This window comes from Chenopodium album, chromosome 22 (assembly GCF_948465745.1).
Source record: "Chenopodium album chromosome 22, dcCheAlbu1.1, whole genome shotgun sequence".
Classification (NCBI taxonomy): Eukaryota; Viridiplantae; Streptophyta; class Magnoliopsida; order Caryophyllales; family Amaranthaceae; genus Chenopodium; species Chenopodium album.
The window spans coordinates 4275076-4298591 of NC_137855.1; the positions used below are offsets into that span (position 1 = coordinate 4275076).

Consider the following 23516-nt stretch of genomic DNA (forward strand, 5'->3'; position numbering starts at 1 on the left):
TGGTTTGATAGTTTTCATCTTGATTATTTTTAGAATTAGAGTGTAATTGTTAAACTGTGGAGGATTATTTTTTCATTCTTTTATTTTGTAACGCAAGTGTATACATGTTTATAATTACAATTTATAACTCAAGTATTGGTAAAAATGAATCGTACAAGTTTGAAATAATAAGAAATACAAAGTAATTAATTAGCAGATGCATGTATTAATGACAGTAATATTGAACCCATCACTTGTACATATATGACAGCATATTTACAGACAGTTACATTTGATTAAGACTTGATATGTGTGATTCATATTAAAAAAAACAAGTAATGTTGACTTGATATTAGGATCATCAGAGTTGCAGAGATAAAGAATTAGAGTGACCACTTGGTATTTAGACTACTTATTAAAAAAATCACTCTCCATACCAGGATTGGCAGATTGCCGTTGGGGCTCAGCCAGGCGGCTACAGATTGGCCTCCCTTAGTGAGCAGTTCGAGCTCCCTGCCCGCTGATAGGCTTCAAATTGGAACCAACCTGCCAAAGAAAGTTCCAAGAGAATATGATTACAGTATGTTAATTCCTAAGAAAACTACAAACAAATGAAACTATTAAGCTGCTAGTGACCATTTGCAATTCTGCAGAATGTAACTGACCTAAGCATAGTAAATTGGGAATTATCCAAGATAGAGATTAATTAAGACACTCTAATACTCTATATAAGAATCATCTTTCTTAAGTAAATTTTACGCGTTCTTAACTCTGAATCTCCAATACTATACTAAATGACACGCATTAAATCTATTACTTCACACACTCACGACCATACTTACTTGTCTATACATAACACCGAGCTATTGTCCACTTTTCAACCTCATAATATTGATTTAAGTCATCATTTAACACAATAGTATAATAAGCTTAAGTAAATTGTACATTTATTCGTACTTCTTTGAATAATACACAAGATAAAACAAGAGCGAGCAAAATAATTAAAAGATACCTGCATCAAATCAGTATTTCCATAGCTAATTTTCCATTTCCAACCATAAATTTAGAAAATCAGAAGGTACTGGTCTCCTAACATGAGCTTGGTTATCTGGTGTCTTGTTATTTCCCCCTTCTAGTCCCCTGGTTGAGACAAGCTATGCAATCCAGGCTCAAAAAAATAGTAGAAACAGTAATTGTAATATCAGACCTTAAAGCCTTATCACATATACAGACTGAGATTTCTAGTATTTCAGAAAAATGCACTGAACAGTATATAAGAAGAAGGGAAAAAAGGGCAATGAACTTTACTACAGCACACAGCATAATACAATTTTCACTTCTTGACACTTTACAATTGGAAAGTCATGGAAAAGATTAGAGACCCTGGCATTAGCAGTTAAATACTGTAATAGAAAGATAACTATAATACCTCAAGAAAAACTATTTGATTGATATCTAAGGTTCAAAATCCCAATCATAGCAAACTTGCACTACAATTCATTTAATAAACTTCTGAAGCAGGCCCTTGGATGAGTTACTTGTTACTTGTACCATCAGAAGGCAAGAGGTCAACAAATAATGCAAAAGTGGCTGCATCAGCTTCAAACCCTTTGCTGACCATAAGATCACGATAGTATAATGCTTTTGTGAAGTCATTATTGAGAATGTATCCTCTGATAATTGTATTAAAGGTGATACCATCAGGGAAACAACCGTCTTCCTCCATTATCCCCAATAATCGAGCAGCTTCAGTCATGAGCCCTTTCTTGCAGTAGCCTTTAACCAGTACATTGTATGTCTTACAATCAGGTTGCAGACCCTTGGATACAAGATGAGAAAAGAAAGTTGCTGCATCTTCTAATTGTCCAGCCTCACACAAATTGTCCATAAGGATGCTGTAAGTGAAAATATCAGCCATAACACCTTTATCCTCCATATCTTCTAGTACTGCCACTGCCTCATCAAGATGTGCACTTTTGCACAGGCCATCAATCAATGAATTATATGTGACAACATTAGGAGTAACTCCATGAGCTTGCATATCTGTGAACAACTGTCGTGCAAGCGTAAGTCTATTGGCTTTGCACAATCCATCAATAAGAGTGTTGTAGGTTACAACATCCAGTGCTATTCCTTTCCGAAACATATTTTGTAATATAGTAAGAGCCTTGTCAATGTTTTTGAGTTTGACATTTCCATTAATCATAGTATTGTAACTTCTAAGATTAGGCTCACAATTGTTTTGTTTCATAAGGTCAAGTAGCTTTTCTGCATCTTCCATTTGACCACACAAACAGTAGCCATCAAGTAAAGCACCATAAGTAATGATGTTTGGAGCTACACCTTTGTGAGTCATGAGCTGCAGTGTGGATTGTGCTTCCTCAACATTACCATCTTTACAAAACATGTCAACCAGCATGCTGTAGGTTTTAACATCTGGTGCTATATTGCTCTTTAACATCTCAGTCAACACACCCTTAGCCTCTTCCCTGCATCCATTATTGTAAAAGGCTCGAATCAAGGAGGTATAAGTGATAACATCGGGTTGAATGCCATCAGTTTTCATAGCGGAGAACAGGTCCATAGCTTGTTGTAATAACCTGTCCTTACATAGACTATCAATAATATTACTGTATATGACAAGACCAGGCTTACAATGAGCAGCAGAATGCATTTTGTTAAGCAAAGTGAGAGCACTGGCATTGTCGCCGATCCCACAAAGGCCTTTGAAAATAGCACCATAAGTAACAATATTGGGTTGGAAACCTAAATTGATAATCTTGTTCAACAGCTGAGTAGCAAGGGGAAGCTTACCACAGTGGACATAGCCATTAATTAAGGTAGTGAAGATGACACAATCAGGGGGATACCCAAGCTTAAGGGATTTAGACATGATAGAGAAACCGTAATCGACACGACCTAAATGGCAGTAGCAATTAGCAAGAATACCAAACGAATGCATATCAGGTGGAATACCCAGTAACTCGATGTGCCTGGAAAAAGAGATGATGGTGGAATGAGGATGAAGGCGTTTCAATTTGGAAATGGCAGTGAATAGCTGATTGAAAACGACAACAGAAGGAAGAGGACGCGAAGAGGTCAATTGATTGAAGAGAGATACTGGATATTTGACATCGGAAAACCCTAATTTGCATTGATCTCTAACTGAATCTAGAAATAGAGCACGGTTATCAGTAGCAACAATTCGTTTATTAATGGAAAAATATCGAAAATGAAAAGGAAAGGGGGGAGAGATTAAGGTTGAAGGAGGACAGAGAAAAGTACCGCCATTAAAGCATAGAGCTTTAATCTTCGTCATCATCTTCATCCCTGATTGCAGTCGAGGGTGCTTTTCTCACTTATAAATTTTCACATTCTTTAGTTGCGAAAACAAAAGGGGTCGTTTGGTGGATTAGAATGAGAGTTTTGATGGTCTAAGGGACTTGATTGAACTCACCTGACAGTACCGAACTTAATATTTTACGGGAGAAGGAAATTAAGAACTAAAATGAATTGAACTAAAAATGAATTGAAGAGAACAATCCTTAACTCTAAATGGGGTTTGTGTAACTGACCACTTGTAAAATACTCCCTTCGTCTCATAATATTTAGACATTGGGATGGACACGTAGTTTAAGAAAACTACATATGGGTCTATTTGAAACATATGTCCAACCCCGACCCTTCCCCGTCGGCACTAAGTCCGTTTCCTGCCAGCGAACTCTCCCTAATATCCTCACCCCTCCCTTAGACCCCTGTACGTAAAGCTTTCTTTCTCCTTTAGCGCAACCCCGACCCCTCCCCGCTCCAGTGCCGGAATCAATGACCCCCCAGCAACCTTGCTCCCTCCCCCGCTGACGCCGACCATCGCTCACAGCCATCCCAAAATCCCTTTCCCTCCCACGAAAACCCAAAATCAAAAAATCAAAACCCTAAAAATCAAAATCTAGGGTTCCGATTTTGGGGGTTTTTTATTATGGGGTTTCAATGAGGTGGTTTAGGGGATGGGGATGGTAGGGGATGGGGCGGTTTGGGTTCGCCGACACGGGGAATCGGGATAAGAGTGTGGACAGTGGCGGTTGGGAGAGGATGGGTTTTCGAGGGGGGGGAGGACGGTGTTTTGGGATTGGGTGGTTAAGCGGAAGCAAAGGAGGACCCGACTAGTGGGGTGTCGGGTTTGCGATGTCGTAGGCACCAACACAAGGGTTCTGGCGGTTCATGCGCCGATGCAAGGGTTTAGGTGGCTTCCACGACGGCTGGCTAGCTGTGGTGGTGGGTGGGTTTTTTATTATTATCTTTTTTTTTTTTTTTTTGATAACCGACCCAACGGGCCATTTATTTTTATCTTTTGATTATTAATTGAATATTGATTTTGAGATTTGAATAATATACAAATGGCAACCAATTATAGGTTGCCACGTGGCAAATTAAGCCTTAATGACTAACGGAGTTAATGTCCGTTAGTCATTTGGGCATTTTGTAACATTTTTGATAAATTCAGGGGCACATGATGAATATGAAAATTATTGTGGGTACATGGTGATAAAAAAAATAATAAATAATAAAAAAAAAAAAACCTCAAGGGAATTTGGTGAAAAGTTCGTAATTATTAATCCAATCAAAACTTAACTTCAACTTAAAATGACTCGATTTGCGTTAATGCATGCACCAAAAAAAAATGACTCGATTTGAAATTTTTCCAACCAAATTATTCGACCCGACATGACTCGGGTTTGAATTTACCCACCATAATCCCGCAACAAATCCAATAATCCCAACTTAACACAATTTGAAACCAGAATTAAACCCTACCCAAATTTGACTCGAATCAAACCCGACCTATACCCAAGAAGATAAACCACTTGGCATTTGGCACAACACAAATCAAACCTAACCCAACCTGAACCCAAAAACAACTTAGAGGCTAAATTGACCTGACACAATTTGACTCATAACTGGACCTGAATTGGCAGCTCTAGCTCTAAAGGTTCAACCCAAGCTTCTATTTTCTCTTTTCATTTTCTTTCAGCTTCCTTGTTCCACTTTTCTTTCATTGCTCATGCAAATGTCATGTGCGCGTGAGGAACAGGAGAACATACGCAGCGAAGGAGGCAAGTGTGGGTTGGAGCACTGGCCTGGTTTCACCACAGTATCACTGGTCCACACAAAAACAATTTAGTCACAATGAGAGGAAATGGATGACAGATATTGACTGCATACGGCGTTCTTGTGAACTTCTAATCTTCTGTTACCCCTCACTGGTAGTCATCTCCCATGTCAAACCATCAAACCATTATTAGGCTCAAGACCAGGTTAAAAAATCGCCAGGGCATACTTCTTCACATCAGGGTGGATAAATCTCTTCGCATATCCCCTGCAGATTATTTAAGAAAGAGAGCATATCAAATATAAGCAAAAGAATATGTCTAAATCATGTTCAGATCATCATTATGTTACTAACATACAACTGAAATTACATATTCTTTACACCGCTAACAAATATTCTCGAAAGCAATTAGAAAGAAAAAAAGGGGGTAGCCTGTTATTTAGAAACAAATCTTGCCATAATGCAAATTCTTGTTCTTTTATTAGGTACTCTCATGTGGGTAGGAGGGGAAGCGAGGTAGCTCATAGATTGGCTCACTTGAGTAAATGTTATAATGAGATGAGAGTGCGGATCAAAGAGGTTCCCGATGGTATTTCGGATGTAATTGCTCTTGACATTCCTGTTTCTCCTTAATAAATTTGCTCTTTTGCTTGTTGTCAAAATAAAATAAAAAATAAATAAAATTAAAAAAGAAACAAATCTTGACATATTAGGTGGAAAAGAATCAATGACCCCCAAGTCTTTACAAAGATCATGTCGTCAAATTCTTTTCGGTATTCCTCAAAAAGTAAAGTTTCAGTAAATCTTGAAACGGGTTGTCAGCTGCTTATTCCCAAGCAAGTACTTTATCAATCACATTCACATACACAGTGTACAACATTGCTTTTAAATTGACCATAACTATAAGAAATCCAAAAATGTCAGTGTGCAATTGAACCAAATTCATGTAATGGGAACAACTTAGGAATAAATTTTCATGTAGTGGGAAGCTAGGCAGACTAGATGTTGGAAACACTGATCAATGTGGTCTAATAGCTACATGTATACAGGTAATACAGCAGTCATTAAAGAATTTATTGCAAACAAATCTGAGAAAATGATAGGTAGAGAATCAACTTTGGGTCCAGTTGTGACAACTACTATGTTATAGGAGAAACTTGTTCAATTAAAGCTATGTAGCAATCTCATTTTAATCATGGGGTCTATGATCGAGCATTGATCTAAGAGCCTAAGATAGCCTAATTTCAACCAATAGGAGTCAATGGATCAACAAAGAGCCTTAAAATGTGAGAAAAGAAGATTCAGTATAATCCCCACTCGCTTTCTACCCCAAACTTTATTTTCTACCCCAAACTTTATTTAAATAAATCTCTCTAGCTGCTTGATGAGAACCTGATTGATCAACAGAGAACCTGAGTGAATAAAAATCAACCATCGCAAGGTTCTCTAGTTACATGATTGATTAATAGAGAACCTGCTGAAAAAAAAAAAAAATGACTATTGAAAGGTTCTCTAGTTACATACTTACATGATTGATTTATAGAGCCTGATTGATTGCTTTATACCAAACACCTATGATAAACATGATTGAATCACTGTAAAAATTAGTAATAGTTCATTATGATTTTGGAATCTCAATAACAAGGGTAAGTAGTAGTCTAGTTCAAATAAACTACTAAAATATCAGTTTCAAAAAGAAAACTCTGAAATAGGAAAGAAAACTACAAAAGTAAGTAATAGCAGGTTCAAAAGGCAATAAAAATGTAACCTTTGCTCTTGGTTTTCTCTTAATGCAACCATTCTAACATTAAGATCTTTAAAACCCCCAACATATGCCTGCAATATACAAGATAATAAAAACAGAGAGAAAATTGCAACTGATTGAAGTTTTGTGAAGCATGAGGTAAAAATATTGAGGTGCATTCCTGTAGAATTAAAATATGATTTGCGCCTGTAAGCAAGTTTAGTGCAGACTTTAACATTTCAAAATCTGCCAAAGGGAGTCCATATACTGGTCTAAAATTAGAATCATTCCATATATTGGCCTGGAATTAGAATCTGCATCTTTAATCTGGAGGGAGGGATATGTCAATGGGGAAGTTGGTAAAAGTTGATGAATTCTCTGAAGGAAAGACGCCATAAAATATATGCCTATACTATTTACCCCTTTTACAATTTCAAGAAGGCAAGACTCAACTGAATTTTGTAGGTGGGTATTCTCTCAAACAGGACTAGCAATTGAGTGGAGAATCTTCCTCAATTGCCAACAATCCAGAATCACAAAGAGTTGCCACAGACCAGCAGTTTGTACCACGCAAGACTTGACTAGTGGGTCGTGTGCAACATTTGTGTGGTCCATATGATGCATTATGCCACATAAGTATTCATATAAAAACAGTTAATGGTACTGATCAAAATTTTATGCAATCTATCCAATGCTTTTAACAACGCAAATAACCAAGAATCATCAAATACGGAACACAAAATTGACTTTTTAATTAATATTTTAATAAGGTAACCATCTTTATCGCCAGCAAGAAAGACTATAATTAGATAAGTTACCTCAAGAACACCAATTTGATTGATATCCAAGGTCCAAAAAAAGCTCCAATCTTAGCATACTTGCACTACAATTCAGTTTATAAACTTCTGAAGCAGACTCTTGGACGAATCACTTATGTTATCAGAAGATAAGAGGTCAATAAATAATGCGAAAGTGTCTGCATCAGCTTCAAATTCCTTGCTTACCATAAGATCACAATAGTATAATGCTTTTGTGAGGTCATTATTGAAAATATATCCTCTGATGATTGTATTATAGGTGATACCATCAGGGAAACAATCGTTGTCGTCCATTATCCTCAGTAATCGAGCAGCTTCAATCATGAGCCCTTTCTTGCAGTAGCCTTTAACCAATATATTGTATGTTTTAAGACTAGGCTGCAGACCCTTTGACACAAGATCAGAGAAGAATTTTGCAGCATCTTCAAGTTGCCCAGCCTCACACAAACTGTCCATTAGGATATTGTAAGTGATAGTATCAGGCTTAATAATTTTATCCTCCATATCTTCAAGTAATGCCACTGCCTCATCAAGCTGTTTACTTTTACATAGGCCATCAAGCAATGAATTATACGTGACAACATCAGGAGTAACTCTGTGAGCTTGCATATCTTTGAAAAATTGGCATGCAAGTGTAAGTCTATTGGTTTTACACAAGCCATCAATAAGAGTGGTATAGGTTACAGCATCCGGTGTTATCCCTTTCTGAAACTTATTTTCAAATATAGTAAGAGCCTTGTCGATGTTTTTGAGTTTGACATATCCATTGATCATAGTATTTAAACTTACAAGATTAGTCTCACAACCATTCTGGGCCATGATATCAAGTAGCTTTTCTGCATCTTCCATCTGACCACGCAAACAATAACCATCAAGTAAAGCACTGTAAGTGATAATGTCAGGGGCTACACCTTTGTCAGTCATGTGCTGCAGTATGGCTTGTGCTTCCTCAACATTACCATCTTTACAAAACATGTCAACCAGCATGCTGTAGGTCTTAACATCTGGTGCTATATTGGTCTTTAACATCTCAGTCAACACAGTCTTAGCCTCTTCCCTGCATCCATTATTGTAGAAGCCTCGAAACAAGGAGGTATAAGTGACAACATCGGGTTGAATGCCCTTGGTTTTCATAACAGAGAACAAGTCCATAGCTTGTTGTAATAGCCTGTCCTTACAAAGACTGTCAATAATGGTGTTATATATGACAAGGTTAGGCTTACAATGAGCAGCAGATTGCATTTTGTTAAGCAAAGTGAGAGCAGCATCATTGTCGCCAATACTACAAAGGCCTTTGAAAATAGCACCATAAGTAACAATATTGGGTTGGTAACCTAAACTGACAATCTTATTCAACAATTGAGCAGCTAGAGGGAGCTTACCATTAATGATAAAGCCATTGATTATGGTAGTAAAGATAATACAATCAGGGGGATACCCAAGCTTAATTCTTTTACCAAGAAGAGAAAACCCGAAATCGATACAGCCCAAATGGCAGTAAGAATTAGCGAGAATGGTGAGGGAATAATGGTTAGGAGGAAGGCCGAGTAAGTCAAGGCGCCTGGAGAGAGAGATAATTGTGGAATGAGAATGAAGGTGTTTCAATTTGGAAATGGCAGTCAACAATTGACAGAAAATAACGATAGAAGGAAGAGGACGCAAAGAAGTCAATTGATTGAAGAGAGATATCGGAAATTTGAGATCCGAAAACCCTAATTTGCATTGTTCTTTAACAGAATTGATAAATAAGTGACGATCATCAATTAGGACATTATTTAGATTGGAAAAATATCGAAAATGAAAAGGAAAGGGGGAAGAAATTAGGGTAAAAGGAGGAAAGAGAACAGTACCGCCATTGAAATACAGAGCTTTACTCTTCATCGTCTCCATCATCATCATCATCTTCATCTTCATATTCATCTTCTCAATTCTTAGCTTTCAGCGAAAATAGGGTGGGACTTGGGAGTGTTTGGGGAGGTCGAATGAGAGTTTACAAATTACAATAGCTGGAAGTTGCACCCAAGTGCGTGCACGTAGATGTTCACCTTGGAATAGTTTTCCTAGGACATGGCTCGGACCGGACTAGAATGGTTTACGTATATGGTTTTAATCACCTGTAAAGTTTTTCTAAAGTAAACACCTGTAAAGTTGGAGTTTTAGCATTATAATTAAAATTATATATATATATATAAATAATCGTTTAATTTTCTTACTGGAATTTTAAGTTTCTTAATTTAAAGACTTGGAACAAAGTATCTTTTAGTATAAAGTGATTATGGTTGGTTTGGTGTGCACCAAAAAAAAAAATTATGGTTGGTTTGGTTTGATCCAATCCATTTTTGAACACCCTTTACTAGCTATACCTATACACTTATCTTGACTAGTTTTTTTTTTTTGAAAGAAATCTTGACTAGTTTTTGAACACCCTTTACTAGCTATACCTATACACTTATATCAAAATAATGTACCCCAAAACAAGAAATGCATGCATTACATCTCCAAGAAATGCATGCATGTATTTCAATACTCAAAGTTGAGTCTCACCTTTGGAGATGGTTTAAAGGACATAGGGCTGATTCAAAAGAAGTAGAGAACATTAGAAATTAAAACAATGAACACCAGAAAAAGTGGATAAAGCAAGAGAGATTGTGTAAATAGTGTGAGATAAGAGGTACATATTTAGGGGTGTTCAGAAACAAGTTTGGATCGGACCGACCACGAACTGAAGAAACCCATTCAGTCTCCAAGTCCAGAAATTTTAAAAAGGATCTTCGATCCAAACCTGTCCAAAACCCCTTAAAATCCGGTCTTGGACCGGACTGGTTTATTGTTTATAATTACAAATAAATTCCTTAATATGTTTAATTTTTACGATTAACATGCTATAAATTAAATATTTTTATATTATGATTTATATCATTATATGTGCAAAATAGGCATCAAATGATAATTTCCTTATACATAGTAGATTTTTTTAAAAAACAATTTTAAAATATACTTAGAAAATACCAAAAAGCGGTACAAACCCGTCCGATCCGGGTATGATCCAAGCAAATCTAGTCCGATCTTCGATCTTATACTTGAATTTTGAAATTTTAGTTTGGTCGGGCTTAGGGTCTGTTCTCTTCAGCTTATTTTCTGTTCAATTCAGCTCCAATAAGTTCAAGTCAGTTCAATTCTTAATTTCCTTTTCTCATAAAATATTCAGTTTATCAGTTCAGCCAATCAGAACAGGCCCTTAGACTACTGAATAACCCTTAATCATTTTATTTATTTCTTTTTTTTATTAAAAAGCTAAAAATCACTCGAGAATTCACCAAGAAAATCATTTGCCAAACGTATAATGTCTAAAACACCTTTTATATACTTTCTCAAAAAAAAAAAAAAAAAAAAAAACAAACAAACAAACTTTATATACATAATAACTCAGCAAAAATATATACTACGTATAATGGACAAACAATTAATCTAAACTATTAAAGTGTAGTCTATGTGACTATATAATTACATCTTACTTGAATTATAGCCTTTATAGGTTGAGTTGTAGCATATTAATTCCAGTGCATAAAATATGGGCAAAGTCAGGATTTTTGAAGTGGTAGTTAGAAGAATTGAATATTGAATTTATTTTTTAAAATTCTACTGAAAGTATTGAATATTGATTACCTTAATTGAACAATAACGGGTAATGAAAGAAAACAAAATGTATAAACGGATATCAAATACGGTAAACGGGTCCAAAATTCATAACTACAGCTCCCGCAATTCAAGCTGCACCTGCATTTACCTATATTTAACACAAGGCTATAAACATTAAATTTAAAGCGTTGTGTCTTATTAAAAGTGAAGTTATTATTGTTTCAACGTTTGTAAACATACATTTCAATTAATGTTTCATTTATTTTACATAAACATTAAGCAATAAGATACAAAGCTAGCTGTGGAAATTTTATTAGTAAATATTTATTGTATATATGTACTTTTAACCAATTTTTTTAACAAAATAAAAAATAAAAAAGAACTACTTTTAACTTTTTAAGGTAAAGTCTTGACTCTTGAAGATACAAAGGTTAATAAATTATGTACTTGTTAGAGTTGTAAGGCTTGTAACTTGTGAGTATGTACCAAGCTAAGTAATGGATGTTTTTTTTTTTTTTTTTTTGGGTGCAAAGCTAAGTAATGGACGTTAGGATATATTATTAGAAGTTAAAAGTGAAATTACAAGTACCTTAACATTGTGAGAAAATTTTTAAGAAGTGGATTGTTGAAAAATACAAATATTTGGAGATGAATATATAGTTTCATCATCCAATATGAACTTTGGAATAGAATTTATAACCTTGCAAATTCAATTTATTAACATCTCCAAGTCAATTATTACTCCTTACCAAATAAACCTCTAATGTTTATCTATCTTCCTTCCATATATAAGAGCTAATTTTTGCATCAAAATAAATATATATATATAAGAGCTAATTTAAGGACTATATACACGTACGTTTAGAATTTAGAAAATGCCAAAAGCTGTACAAATAAAATGAGTACTCGTATTATATTATACGGTATATGTACGTTGAAGGTTCTAGGCTTCTAGCTAGCTAGTCGATCATTCACGTCATCGCACCATTTGACCGAGTAGGTTAATGTGTTAGAATAGAGAGTACGTTCTCTTTAGAAATCTTATATTGCATACTTAATTATACTTCACAAAAGAAATTAAATAAATGCATTAATATTCTTGTACTTTGGTTGTTGGGGTCACTCTTTGTGCAATTCATTACTCACTACTTACTAGTCATATTATCATACCATACTACGGAGTATAATAATGTACGTACCAAATAAGTAGGGTTTTTTTTTAAAGCTCCAAGTCCTATATAAAGGGACCTTCCTTACACTTCTAGGACATGTACATACCCTTAACTTGCCCTAGTAGTAAAAGAAAGAGAGCAAAAAATATGGGGAGAGTTGTGAGTTCTAAGATAGTGTGGGATTTTACTATCCTTGTAGTTGTTGTAGGACTACTTGCAATGTCATGGTCTGTTGAGGGTGCTAGGGATCTGAAAGAGGAGCCGAAGAAAGGTGAAAAGGCGGTCCATCCTGAGAACTTCTTTGGAGGGTTTGGTGGTATCTTTCCTAGCCCTGGAGGAGCTGGGTTTGGGTCAGGGACCGGCTTGGGTCGAGGCTCGTCTGTGGACTTTTGCTCTGTCCCTAGTCTAGGTTGTGTTCGTGTCCAACCGACGAACCCGGGTTCTACTGGTGGTAGTGGAGGTGGAATTGGGAACAACACCCCTTTACCCTTCCCTTGAAAGGAGGGGGTCTAGATTAGCTAGCTAGTTTTAAGTCCTTAATTAGAGAGTATGATGAAGTATGTTAGTTGTAAGTTTGGTTGTGTTTGTGTCTTAATTAAGATCAGATTTGGTTGTTACTATCCTAGTTGAGTTAGTTAGCTTTATATTAATTATATGTCATGTATCGTCTGTATGTGTGGTTTGTTACTATCCTAGTTATTCAGTGTGTTTGTGTTAAATGTATTGTGATGGTGTTATTTGTTTATGTATTGTGAATTGTGATGCTGTGATTTAATTAATAATAATAATAATTTTAGTAGTATGTTTCTCTGCGTTTCTACAAAGTATATTCTTTCCTTTGTCCCTCTATTAGATTGGAGAAAGAGCATAGTATTTTTTTTATGTTTTTTTTCAATTATTCCTAACATCATAATAAATAACTTTTAGATTTTCATTGTTGGTTAAATGACCCTTTTTTTTATTTTTTTTTTATTTTTAACTACTTGAAAACCAACAAGTTTAAACAAAATAAAATAGATATTACTCGTAATTACGTACTCCATAATTTTGTACTCAAAGTGTCAACAATGCAAATCATTTCCATCCCTTGAAAGTTACAACTAATTAATTAAGACCAAATTCCACGAGAAGTTATAGTAATTTTGTTTGTTGTTTTTTGTTGTTATAATTGTGCGTAACGTAGCTAGAGAACAGTAGTAACAACAAAATAAATCAAACCAAATACGAGTAATATAAACACGGTTTAAAATACTTTGTACTCATTTAAATTTAATTAGTTACACATTGAAATACTATTGAATTACTATTTCAAATAGCTTCCTACATTCCTCTAAAGAATTTGTAAGCACCCAAGGAGGTCGTGTAATTGCCACCTTGGATCATTTTCTGTATGAATAGACAATTTTGATCTCTAGTTCTTGATCATCATACAAGTATACAACACCTAGCAATAAGCATTACAAAAATAATCGAATTCTTTATCATATGAATAATCAAGTAAATATAATTAATGCATTTACGTAGTATGAACAACAATTTATGTTTTCTAACTTTTTACAACTTTAAGTTAACAAAGTGTAGCACTTAAAAAAAACGAAAGCATTGGGTGCCTATGCGGGTACCTACGATTTGAACAAGCTTTCAAAATTTCCCCCTCTTACCCGCCTTACCAGATCAACACACACTCTCAATAGCTCCGCCGCAAACACCACCGCATGATCGCCAAATCCACCACCACCGTCATCAACACCGCAATCCAAAAATGCAATTCTCTCTCTCACATCAAACAAATCCAATCCCTCCTCATTTCCTCTGGTTTTTTCCAATTTTCTCTCTCCTCTCGCTTCAAACTTCTCGAGCTCACCGCAATCTCCTCCTATGGCAACCTCTCTTACGCAACCCTCATCTTCAATTACATCAACAACCCATCAACATATGACTGGAATCCCATCATTCGAGGCTATGCTCAGAGCTCAACTCCTCAAATTGCGCTCACCCTCTTCATCTCTATGTTGCGCGCGCCGCAGAAGCCCGATGCTGTCACTTGCTCTTTCGCCCTCAAGGCTTGCGCGCGCGCGCTGGCGAAGTTTGAGGGTTATATGATGCATTCGTTCGTAATTCGATCTGGGTTTATGTTGGATTTGCTTTTGCAGACGACGTTAATAGATTTGTATTGTAAAGTTGGGGAATTTGGGGATGCACGGAAGGTGTTTGATGAAATGCCTGAGAGAGATGTTGCTTCTTGGAATGCTTTGATTTGTGGGTTGGCTCAAGGGGGTTTTCCTAGCGAAGCTTTGGAGTTGTTTCATAGGGTGTGTAGGATGGGGATGAAGGCTGATGATGTTACTGTGCTTGGTGCTCTTTCGGCTTGCTCTCAAATGGGGGCTCTGAAAGAAGGGGATAGGGTGTGGTGTTATGGTAAGAAGGAGAGGTTGGATTTGAAGGTTATAGTGTGTAATGCAGTGATTGATATGTATTGTAAATGCGGATTTGTGGATAAAGCTTATGATGTGTTTAGGAATATGATTTGTGAGAAGAATATTATTACATGGAACACAATGGTAATGGGGTTTGCAATGCATGGACTTGGGGATGAAGCAATCAAGCTTCTCAATGAGATGGACCGTGTTGGGGTCTGCCCTGATCCTATAACCTATCTTGGGGTGTTGTGCGCTTGCAACCACGCTGGTTTGGTTGATGAGGGGCATCGATTGTTTAACTCGATGGAGGAGAAAGGGATTGTACGTAATGTGAAGCATTATGGTACTGTGGTTGATCTGTTGGGAAGAGCAGGGAGGCTTACTGAAGCTTATGAAATCATAAAATCGATGCCAATTTCGCCTGATATTGTCCTTTGGCAAACTTTACTAGGTGCTTGCAATACTTATGGAAATGTGGAGTTGGCTGAAATTGCATCACAAAAACTCATTGAAATGGGGTCAGATAGCTGTGGAGATTTTGTGCTGTTATCAAATGTATATGCTTCATATAAGAGGTGGAATGATGTAGGACGAGTTAGGGAGGTGATGAACATTAAGGATTCGAAAAAGGTTCCTGGATTTAGCTACACTGAAGTTGGTGGTGTATTGCACAAGTTCATCAACGGCGATCAAAGCCACCCAAGTTGGAGAGCAATCTATGCAAAATTGGATGAAATCATGTACAGGATTAAGGAGCATGGATACATTCCAGGGACGAGATTTGTGTTGCACGACATAGGGGAAGAGGATAAAGAGAATGTGTTGTGTTATCATAGTGAGAAGTTAGCTGTGGCGTTTGGCTTGCTAACAACAAACCATGAAACCCCAATTCAAGTCATCAAGAACCTCCGAATATGTGTGGATTGTCATGCTGTGATTAAGCTAGTGTCAAAGGTTTATAATCGTGAAATCATAGTCAGGGATCGAGCTCGATTTCATAGGTTCAAGGAGGGAACTTGTTCTTGTAGAGATTATTGGTAGTGTCTAGTGTGTAAAGCAAAGAGAGGGATTGAGATCATGCTAGGTGTAGAAGTGTATTGAATATTTGCGAAGTAAACTAACAATTTATGTTTAACTCAGTTGCTCCAATTCTATAGATATATCTCCAAACTTAGTACCATTAAGTCCATTACATTAAGTTTTGTTGTAAGACGTACTGGATAATTTATTTTAAAACAATTTTAATCACCTACTCCGTATTTTTGAATGCCTAGTGGGTGCTTAGTGCTTACTTGCATAAAAAGAGAATATATATATATATATATATATATATATATATATATATATATATATATATATATATATATATATATATATATATATTTAAAAAAAAAAAAAACCAAGATAATGGAGTTTAATCAAAATAATATATAATTGTCACTCCTAATAATTTGAAAAATATGCATTTAAACGAATCTTAACAACCCTCACACGAGAAGAGTCTGTTCCCTTCAACTTATTCCCAGTTCAGTTCAGCTCCAATAAGTTCAGTTTAGTTCATTTCTTATCTTAATTTTCTTCTTTCATAAAACATTCAATTCAGCTCAGCTCAGTTCAGTCAATCAGAACAGGCTAGAAGTTAAAAGTAGAAAAATGTATCAATTATGGTTTGAGGACGAAACTTTTTGTTTACAATGGAATTAAATGAAATATATTTTCGATTTTTTTTCTTCTTACAAACATAGTACGACACTTGCTACTCCTACTCTTAAGTTACAAATCTTTAGAACACTCACATTAGTGAGCAAAAAAAATATTCGCTCATTCTTTCTCTAGCCACTTTCTCTCTCTTCCCAACCAATTTGCTCATGAACATTTTTGGTGAGGAAATTTTATCCTATTAGTGATCAAAAAATAATTGAATTGCTCATGAGCATATTTTATTTTGCTCATTAATTATGGATAAATGCTGGGGCCCACGAGATTACTGTTCATCATGAAATTTGCTCATCCTAAGAGCAAAATACTCATGAGCATTTTTCATTTTCATTATTGATGTAGTACCATTTCTACCAAATTTACTCATCATTTTGCTCATGAGCAAAAAAGTGCTCACTTTTTACAATATGTTTTTGTTTTTTTTTTTTTTTTCTTAATGGATAGTTAAAATACTTACGTTCTTCTACACTTATTTTTATTTTATTTAAGTTCAATTCAATTAAAACTCCATAATAAAATAAAAAAAAAAAAACCAATTATTACCACACCCACAATCCCCACTCACAGTCCCACCTGTCGTATAACTTACGTATTGACTCCCTTCCTTCTTCCCCCCAACATTCTCCTATTTTCTCTCTCTAAAACTCCCATTTTCACCTTTGTCCTTTTTCATTTTAGAGAGAGAAAATCAAGGGATCCATCAATCTTAGAGAGAGAAACACCAACAACAATGGATGACGGAAGCTGCGCTGTGTGTGCTGAAACACTCGAATGGGTTGCGTACGGCCCGTGCGGCCACCGCGATGTCTGCGCACTCTGCATCGCTCGTCTCCGATTCGTCTGCGATGATCGCCGTTGCTGCATTTGCCAGTCTCTCTCTCCTTCCGTCTTCATCACCCGGGTCTCTTTCCTTCTTGTTTTTTTTTTTGCTTAATTACCCACTTAAAAAAAAGACAATTGAAATTAATAAAGTCGCGATTTTGATTTATTAAAATTAATTTTATTAAAATACCCATTTGTTGGTTTTTTATTTGATTATATTTGTGCTGGGATTGGGGGGGACCATGCGAGGCAATTTTTCAGGGTTTGTGAATTTTGCCCCTTTTGGATAATTTTCACTTTTGATCTATGCTTTCTCCTTGTTGATTGTTATTTCTGGGTTTGTTTAGGGTACCAAGTTTTAATTTTTTTTGGAATTTTCGAGGTTTATTTATTTATTTTTTTTAAATGAACATTTTAAGCTATTTACATTATTGGGAAATGGTGCAATTTTGGTTTTGTCATGTATAAATCTGTCTTTCTGTTTTTGTTTTTGGGTGTGTGGTTTACTGGTTTCCGAGTTGAATAATTGTGTTGTTCAATACAATAAAAGTGGTCTGATTGAATTTAGATAGTAGTTACTCCCATTGGAAATGCATATGCTTTAGAAGGCCATGTTTACTTAAACCAACTTTGTATAATCCTTACTCCTTAGTATCCCATATCAATGAATTGACTGTTATGTTTATGTTGTGGTTATGTTGCTTTCTCGAACGTGACGGTGCTAGGTATCAGGTTTTACAGCAGAAGTTTTTAGTGAAAAAATTATGTACTTCATATTTGGGACATCATAATCTTTAGCTACATTGAGATAGGCAGTTGGATTTGGAATTGCTTCGATTGGAGAATAATTGTGTTGATTCTCATGGAGATGAGTAAACATGAAAGATGTGAACTGTTGCTAGGTTGGGGCCTTGGGGGCTAGGAAATGAACACGATCATGTGTAAATGTGGGAAATGAAAAGTTGAATGAAGTGAAAGTTTGGAATTTTGGATGCTTAACAAAGCAATGAAATTGTGAAATGGATACAGAACAGCAAGCATATTTTTTTAATAATACACTTGTGATGAGTAAAATTGGAGGAGAAAAGATGCCTATTTGGTGCTTAGGGGACCTTTATCCTAATTTGGGAGGTTTTAGATCTAGAGCTGAGGCAACTAAAATGGGATAGGCTAGCCCATTGGTGAAAGTGCGTTGTGTGGATCTATTTGTAGGTTACTCGAATCTGGTGGACAGCAAATAAATTATACTATGGCAGGTATGCATCAATCTGAATTGTGGATCATTCAAGGTCCGGATTGGGATTCGAAGTGAATTTACTGCTTTGGGAGTCTGGTCAGTAATTTCGATTAACTTTACTGAAAATCTTGCAGTGTGTGACACTTATTAATCAAGTAAAATTCAATGTTCTGCATTCCACAAGAATAAAGAATCAGCAATGCCAGGGTCTTGAATGTATATGATGAACCTTCATAGAATGTTTGGAATTTGGGGGGAGGGAGGGGGGGATGGAACCCTACTTATTTTAGCTCTTGATTGAGCAATAACATTAAAATTGCAACTTTATTGAATTTGTGAAGCAGTTCCATTTATGTTTTATCATCTAATTATTAATTTTCCTTGCTGCAGGCATTAGGATCTCTCACAAGGGTAATAAATGACTTTTCAATTCTTCCAGCTGATGCTAAAGATGGTAAGGTGGGATCATATTGGTATCATGAGGACACACAAGCATACTTTGATGATTTGGATGAGTACAAGATCATCAAAGCTATGTGTAAGCTCTCATGCAGTGTTTGTGACAAGTTGGGGGTGGAAGGGAAAAGAAATTCCAGAAGAAGAGGGAAAATTAAGAGTGTTGAGCAACTCAAAGATCATTTATCCCATCAACATGAACTTTTGTTTTGCAGTCTCTGTTTAGAATACAAGAAGGTGAGAAATGTTGATTTGAATACAACACGTGATCATTTATCCCATCATGGAACGCAAAGCAAGTCTTAAGATTTTATTGTGGTCCCTTTTTGCTCTTTTTTTTTCATTCCATCCTTTGGCAGCATATGGAGAGCAGAGTTATTGATTTTTTATGCTTTGTGGCTGAAATTGAAGTGTTCATTGTTGCTTGGTAGCATAACTTGGTTTGTTTTCGTCCCTTGTAATTGGTCCTACGTCATGGTTTTGTATATTAGATATGTTGGATTTTTACTTCTTGCCTTCCAGTGGGCAGATATTACTATTTATTACACTTGATCTATATGCATATGTTTCTTTTAGTGTGATAGATTTATATTATTACTTTGAAGCAGGTTTTCATATCTGAGCAGAAGTTATATAGTCGAGTCCAGTTAAGACAGCATATAAGCTATGGTGATTCTGATGTTGACGGTAGTGAAAATGAAAGATGTGGGTTTTCTGGACATCCATTATGCGAGTTCTGTCAGAGACCATTTTATGGTGATAATGAACTTTACTTCCACATGTCCACTGAACATTATACTTGCCACATATGCGAGAGGTAGAATGAGCTTTCTATTTGTAAGAAGCTTACTTGTTTTTCTCTCAGTTTAAGTGAAACTACTTGCATCCAAAATCCATCCATTGCAGGCTGCACTCTACTGAGTCCACTCCATTTGAATACTACAAGGATTATAATGACTTGGAGGTTAGCTGTTTGTATCACCTGTCAATATCATTCCACTTCTTTTTTTTTTGTTTTTCCTGTTTTTTTTTTATTAACAGTAAAAAAATATTGCATCTTTCCCAGAACCATTTCCGTGAAGCTCATTTTCTTTGTGAGGATGACACATGCCTTGAGAAGAAGTTTGTTGTTTTCTCGACAATAGCTGATATGAAGGTCTCTTTTTCTCCCTTTTTTTTTCTTCATTTTTGTTTGTGAGGAAAGCGTAAGTTAGGTGGCATAGCCGATCACTTGGTCTAATGGAGGAAAGCTGAAAGCCCTGGATTTTAAAGATTGTTTACCACCTAGGCACCTAGGTTGCAAATTAAGTTTCTTAATGCAAATGTTAGTCTTCCATGACATGAAAATCTCACAGAATGTAGGGCTTAATTTTCTTGAGCTTTGTATGCTAAAAATAATTGCTCATGCAGTTGGTTCATGGGATTCTTTTGCTTATTTTCAGCATCATGGTGCTTTGGAACATGGTGGATCGATGTCTCGTTCAAAACGCCAAAATGCTTTGCAGGTATTTGTGGTCCCTCTATTGATCTGTAAATTCATTAATACATATGCCATTATGAATTCTAGCTGATGGGCTTTGATTCTCTGTATATCAACTCCAGATGGGCTGGACTTCTACTAGCTGTAGTGGTCTGTTAAATTATGTTTTCTCTGTTTCTATTTTAAGAAGCTGCATATGCTTAGTAGAAAATCCCATTCTTGTGATTAACTTAATAAACATTATAATAACACAGCTACGTGCATGCTTTCATCATCGGGAAAGGGACGAAGGTCTCCATGTAAGAGCACATGTTTCACTTCCTGGGACATCTAATGTTCGACCCTCTTCTGCTAATTCAGCTAATGGTGAAAGAACCAACACCAATTTACTGTATGATGCTACATCAGCTGTGCAAGCGATTCCTATTCACAGAGAGACTAGTGATATTGGCTCTGCTGCAACTACTGTGCCATCTTCAGGACACCGACAGGGAGCAGCACTGGACTTCAGAAGTGTACTTCTAAATGGTTCCGAATTTCCTTCATTGCCTAGATCATCAAAAAGACGGCGACGCAAATCTAGAAAGAAGTCGGAGGAAATTGGTATCAATCACTCACCAGCAATCAGTTCATCGCAACTTAGGTTGTCAGATGCAGAACATTTGTCACAATCTAGCCCAATTATCTCACATCAGACTGGAGCTTTGGCAGTTGGTCACTCCCCAGCCTCTAACTTAATCAGCTCTTATAGTCTGCCTACTTCGATGTCAAGTGACATTCCATCTGCTAGTTCTGCAAATTTATTAACTAGTAGTGTTGAAGATGTGGGCCCATCTTCATCAGCTCCAAATGTCATTAATAAAGCATCTAATGAGGGTACAGTAATTGGAGATGACATTAAGGCTGCGAACAAGTCCTTGGTTGAGAAAATATGTGCTTCCTTAGAATATGACAAGGACAAATATGCCGCCTTCAAAATAATTTCAAAAGAATATCGTGAGGGTGAGATTGGTGCTGGAGAATACTTTGCATATGTTCATCAGTTTGGCCTTGCTCATCTTATTGTTGACTTGGCTAGACTTTGTCCTGATCCACAGAAGCAAAAGGAACTCATGAAAATTCATATGACCAGTTTGGGAAACAGTATTGAAAACAGGCCGAGGAAAGAGAGCTGTAAAACAACTGCTAGTAAACTTTCCAATAAAGGAAAGGAAAAATGCGGAGATTCTGGTGGTGGCATTAAAGGGGAGTCCTTGTTGGATAGCATTGCAAATAATTTGAAGGATCTAAAGTTGAATGCTAAGCCTCGTGAAGAGGATTTTCCCTCATTGAAGGTTGTGGAACGTTCGTTCGAAAAAAATTCCAAGACTTCAATTATTGAAGATGTGGGTCATGTGAGTGGAGGTGGCTCAAACAATTCTCCAGGAGAAGCTACAGCTGGAGGCAAAAAGAAGATGAAGAAAAAGTCTAAGTTCCTCAAGGCTCGCCTAGGTGAAAGTTCAGCATCAGCAGTTCCAGATAGCAACTGTTCTGACTTGGCCTCTGATCTGATGGTGGTTAGACCTGATCAAGACTCAATTCTTGCTTCAGTTAGAGGGGTTTGGAGAAATGATGGGGGCAGGAGACTGATGAAATTGAGCCAGGCAGTACCAACGAATCGATGAACTTCTTCTGGCAAACTTAACAGCAAGCAGCAAAGTGCAGAGAACAATTTCACCTGGAAATACTTATAGATTTTCTCTTTTGTAATCTGCATTTGCTGCACTTTTAATAGTTGTTAATGATCCTGGTTACTAGGTAAGGGGTAAGGAAGGATGTGGTACTCATTTTTGGTGAAATGATGTATTGAGAGCCCACTTTCATGAACAGGTTGTAGCTGTGTAGAAATGACATACTTGTGTAATATTGATAGCCTCTATATATACCAAGACAATCACACCTTACTGGATCATTGAGAATGAGCACAGCTTATCAATATGTTTATTTGTGGGGAGCTGCACGTGAGCTTCGTCTAAACTACCAAAGTTGGTTTTGATGTCTAGTTATGGCTCTTTATCTGCATCAATAGCCACAAAGGTTGTCATTTATCTAATATGTTTATAATAGTATAGGAAAGACCAGCATGTCTGGTAAGAGTACTAACTTATGAAGTTGCCTACAGGTAAACATCAGCTTAAGGATAAGCTAACCTAGATTTATAAGACATGCAACGAAGTAGATATTGAAAATTAGAATGTGAAATTAAATATCACAGTATATACAAGTACCATTCATCCGAGGGTATGGCCAACTCCTCAGCTGATTAAGACTACACTGAATGAACATCACACTACAGAAAGATCGTAAAGATATCTTAGTATCAGCAATTAGTTCGACATACAAGGACCAAGATCTCCAATAATAGAAAACTTGCATTACAATTAATTTGATAAATTTCTGAAGCAAGCCCTTGGATGAGTCACTTTAGTTATCGACTTATCGGAAGACAAGAGGTCAACAAATAATGAAAGAGTGTGCATCAGCTTGAAATCCTTTGCTAACCATAAGATCACGATAGTATAATGCCTTGGAAAAGTCATTACTAAGAATATATCCTCTGATAATTGTATTGTAGGTGATAGCATTGGGTAAACAACCATCTTTCTCCATTTTCCTCAGCACATCATCAGCTTCATTCATTAAACCCTTCTTGCAAAAGCCTTTAACCAATACAGTGTATGTCTTAAGATTAGGCTGCAGACCCTTTGCCACAAGATCAGAGAAGATTTTTACTGCATCTTCTAATTGTCCAGCCTCACACAAATTGTCCATAAGGATGCTGTAAGTGAAAATATCAGCCATAACACCTTTATCCTCCATATCTTCTAGTACTGCCACTGCCTCATCAAGATGTGCACTTTTGCACAGGCCATCAATCAATGAA

At 36.3% G+C, this 23516-nt stretch overlaps 2 protein-coding genes and 1 pseudogene across 3 annotated transcripts; 2 read left to right on the top strand and 1 right to left on the bottom strand.

Annotated features, from left to right (window-relative positions):
• Window positions 1-7715: 7715 nt before the first annotated feature.
• LOC145605336 (uncharacterized) lies at window positions 7716-9685 on the bottom strand. Its single transcript, XM_081661372.1, has one exon. It carries the CDS (start codon window positions 9566-9568, stop codon window positions 7721-7723), a length of 1848 nt encoding a protein of 615 aa, XP_081517498.1. The 5' UTR covers window positions 9569-9685; the 3' UTR covers window positions 7716-7720.
• Window positions 9686-14079: 4394 nt separating this feature from the next.
• Window positions 14080-16040, top strand: LOC145605909 (pentatricopeptide repeat-containing protein At1g34160 pseudogene; annotated as a pseudogene).
• Window positions 16041-17166: 1126 nt separating this feature from the next.
• Window positions 17167-22544, top strand: LOC145605093 (uncharacterized). Of its 2 annotated transcripts, XM_081661111.1 has the most exons (7): window positions 17168-17499; window positions 19048-19350; window positions 19722-19930; window positions 20020-20077; window positions 20180-20269; window positions 20556-20618; window positions 20848-22544. In XM_081661111.1, the coding sequence occupies exons 1-7, from the start codon at window positions 17329-17331 to the stop codon at window positions 22255-22257; spliced, it is 2304 nt and encodes a 767-aa protein (XP_081517237.1). In that variant the 5' UTR covers window positions 17168-17328; the 3' UTR covers window positions 22258-22544. The 2 variants fall into 2 exon arrangements, with proteins under 2 accessions (XP_081517236.1, XP_081517237.1); XM_081661110.1 differs by having other exon boundaries at window positions 17167-17499; window positions 20020-20269.
• Window positions 22545-23516: the final 972 nt, after the last annotated feature.

What these genes read in the sequence shown, in the direction of transcription:
- LOC145605336 (XM_081661372.1), bottom strand. Translation starts at nt 9,568, where the DNA reads ATGAATATGAAGATGAAGATGATGATGATGATGGAGACGATGAAGAGT.
- LOC145605093 (XM_081661110.1), top strand. Translation starts at nt 17,329, where the DNA reads ATGGATGACGGAAGCTGCGCTGTGTGTGCTGAAACACTCGAATGGGTT. An exon ending in ACTTGCCACATATGCGAGAG is followed by an intron (nt 19,931 to 20,019) that starts GTAGAATGAGCT and finishes CATCCATTGCAG; the next exon opens with GCTGCACTCTACTGAGTCCA. An exon ending in AACGCCAAAATGCTTTGCAG is followed by an intron (nt 20,619 to 20,847) that starts GTATTTGTGGTC and finishes ATAATAACACAG; the next exon opens with CTACGTGCATGCTTTCATCA.